The sequence below is a fragment of the Macadamia integrifolia genome, chromosome 9, assembly GCF_013358625.1.
Source record: "Macadamia integrifolia cultivar HAES 741 chromosome 9, SCU_Mint_v3, whole genome shotgun sequence".
NCBI classification, from domain to species: Eukaryota; Viridiplantae; Streptophyta; class Magnoliopsida; order Proteales; family Proteaceae; genus Macadamia; species Macadamia integrifolia.
Genome location: NC_056565.1, coordinates 25,262,211 through 25,264,394, shown reverse-complemented (window position 1 = coordinate 25,264,394; position 2,184 = coordinate 25,262,211). Strand labels below are relative to the sequence as shown.

The window sequence follows — 2,184 nt, the reverse complement described above, 5'->3', positions numbered from 1 at the left end:
ATCTTTCTGAACCAAAGCCATTAAATTTTGACTTAGTTAACAAGGTCTAGTTCCCAAACACATGACACTCATTCTTGCCTCACTTATTCATAGCCTTGGAGTAGAAACATCAAATTATTATTGACAAAAAAAGGATTATTTTCCTTTATACAGTATTAAAAAACAAACAAACAAATTTTCACATTGTGATATGAATCTCATGTAAATTCAAGCATTGCTCAAATCTAGCTAAATAATTGAACCAAGATGATAAGTTTTACAGAATTATCTCTTTCTTTTAAAGTTTCAATTACATTTTGCACTTCCAACAAGCTGGAAATCTTATTCAATTTGTCAAACATTAAAAAGAAAAAAACTAAGCTAGGGCAAACAGAGGTGGGACGGCGAAAGTGTGTGAAGACTTTCGACCCTCGATCTCGAAGGAGCACTACTCGAGTTCCCTAAGCATTGTTCAAGGGTTTTATACAGTCTTCCACTTGGAGCAAAAATTCCAGTATTCCACGAGGCTAACTTCCCCGCAATACACCCAAATCCAGTCTCCATGTTGGTTACAAATTAATGTCTCCAAATGTATTATGGTATTTATTTAATCCAGGTAAAATTTTCAAAATCTATCAGCGAGACATAAGAAGAGTATCCTCAGGCGTTATCAAGCTAAACCCAAGAAAAAAACCAATAGAAAATGCCCCCGAATCCATTAAAAAATAATGTAGTTCCATCCACTTCAATAAGAAACACAAAAACCCTCAAAAGGATCCTTTTAGCAATTGTACCACATCCTTCCACAAATGATTCTAAACTAAAACCTCAAAGGCAAAATTCAACAAAGCAAAACCCTAGCCAGAGTACCAGACTCGATGTCTCTAACCTGAAACTGACGATTAATTGATCACTTGGGAGGTGAGGGTGGGGTGCCGAGCAAGCTGGCCTGCTGCATATCGAGCTCGGTCAACATTTGCTCTCGGTCCATTTCGATGATAAGAGGAACGACCAGGATCAAGAACGTTGTTCCTGCGATCCAAGCTGCTTTCCCGGTGCTTTTCAGGAGCTTTTTGGTTACGAATGTAGCATCAGAGGCTACTTGTTTGCCATAGCTGACGATGTGTGATTCAGACACAGTGCTAGTAAACCTAGTTAGGATTCCATTGTTCCCGCCGCTGCTTTTCCCGCTTCTGCTCTGAACCGCCATGAAGAAGACAGAGAGAGAGAGAGAGAGAGAGAGAGAGAGAGAGAGGCCGTTAGACGATAGAATGTTCGGTACTGGAGACTTAGGAGGGGACAGGGCACACGTCACTTCGTCGACTTCTATTGGTACTTGCAAAAGAATCAGGGGCGGCTCCTACGCTAGCGGGCCAATGAAGGTCCAGTTTTGACTCCCCTCCTCAGCAGTAATTGCCCAAGTCTTGTCCATAGCTACCTAGGTGATTGCCACCTGTTCAGGCGATGATTCAATGACTTTTGTTACCTCGTCTAGACATGTGGCAATCACCCAAATTAGTTATGGGCAGACCTGGTGTGCTAAGGAGAGGAGCTAGATCTAGGTGCACATGGGCATCAAGCACCCTTCTTATGTTCCATGTGGTGCACATTCAATTGCTGGGAGCACCAGTATCTAGGTGCTCTTAGTAGTCAAATGTGTACTTGCACCATATTGGAGTCATATTCATCAAGTGGATGTGGGGTTTCTGTACTAAATGGGGGGGGTCATTTTACCTATGTTTGGGCACAAGGAACTCACCACTAGGGAGCATTCTTTCTTTCTTTCTTTCTTTTTTTCCTTTTTTTTTTAAAGTATAATAATGCATGTCGTGCGCCCTACTCAAATCCACGTCACATGTGATATTAAGTTCTCATATTGATTAGAATCCTATTGCTAATATATTTCTCATGTAAAGACTCCTATTGCTGGTATGTTCCTTGTGTGGAGACCTATCTTTGGTAGAGTTAGAATGTAATCCAATCTCTAAGTTTACTTGTAAACACTAACTGATTAGGGCTGTATTAATACATCTTCTTCATGAATGGAAATGCAAGGAAATATTTGTTTCTTCAAAGTAATATGAAATGCATCTTACTGTAAAATTGTGCCAATTAAAAGAAGCAAAAAATGCTGGCTAGAAATTGAGCCATTAATAGTGAAAAAAATCCACTAAGTGCTGGGCCTACTATACAATAGGCCAAACT

At 40.2% G+C, this 2,184-nt stretch overlaps 1 protein-coding gene across 1 annotated transcript; it reads right to left on the bottom strand.

Annotated features, from left to right (window-relative positions):
* Positions 1-676: 676 nt before the first annotated feature.
* On the bottom strand, positions 677-1,252 carry LOC122088675 (mitochondrial import receptor subunit TOM9-2-like). The gene has a single exon (XM_042657992.1). It carries the CDS (start codon positions 1,187-1,189, stop codon positions 890-892), a length of 300 nt encoding a protein of 99 aa, XP_042513926.1. The 5' UTR covers positions 1,190-1,252; the 3' UTR covers positions 677-889.
* Between the last annotated feature and the right edge of the window lie 932 nt (positions 1,253-2,184).

What these genes read in the sequence shown, in the direction of transcription:
- LOC122088675 (XM_042657992.1), bottom strand. Translation starts at nt 1,189, where the DNA reads ATGGCGGTTCAGAGCAGAAGCGGGAAAAGCAGCGGCGGGAACAATGGA.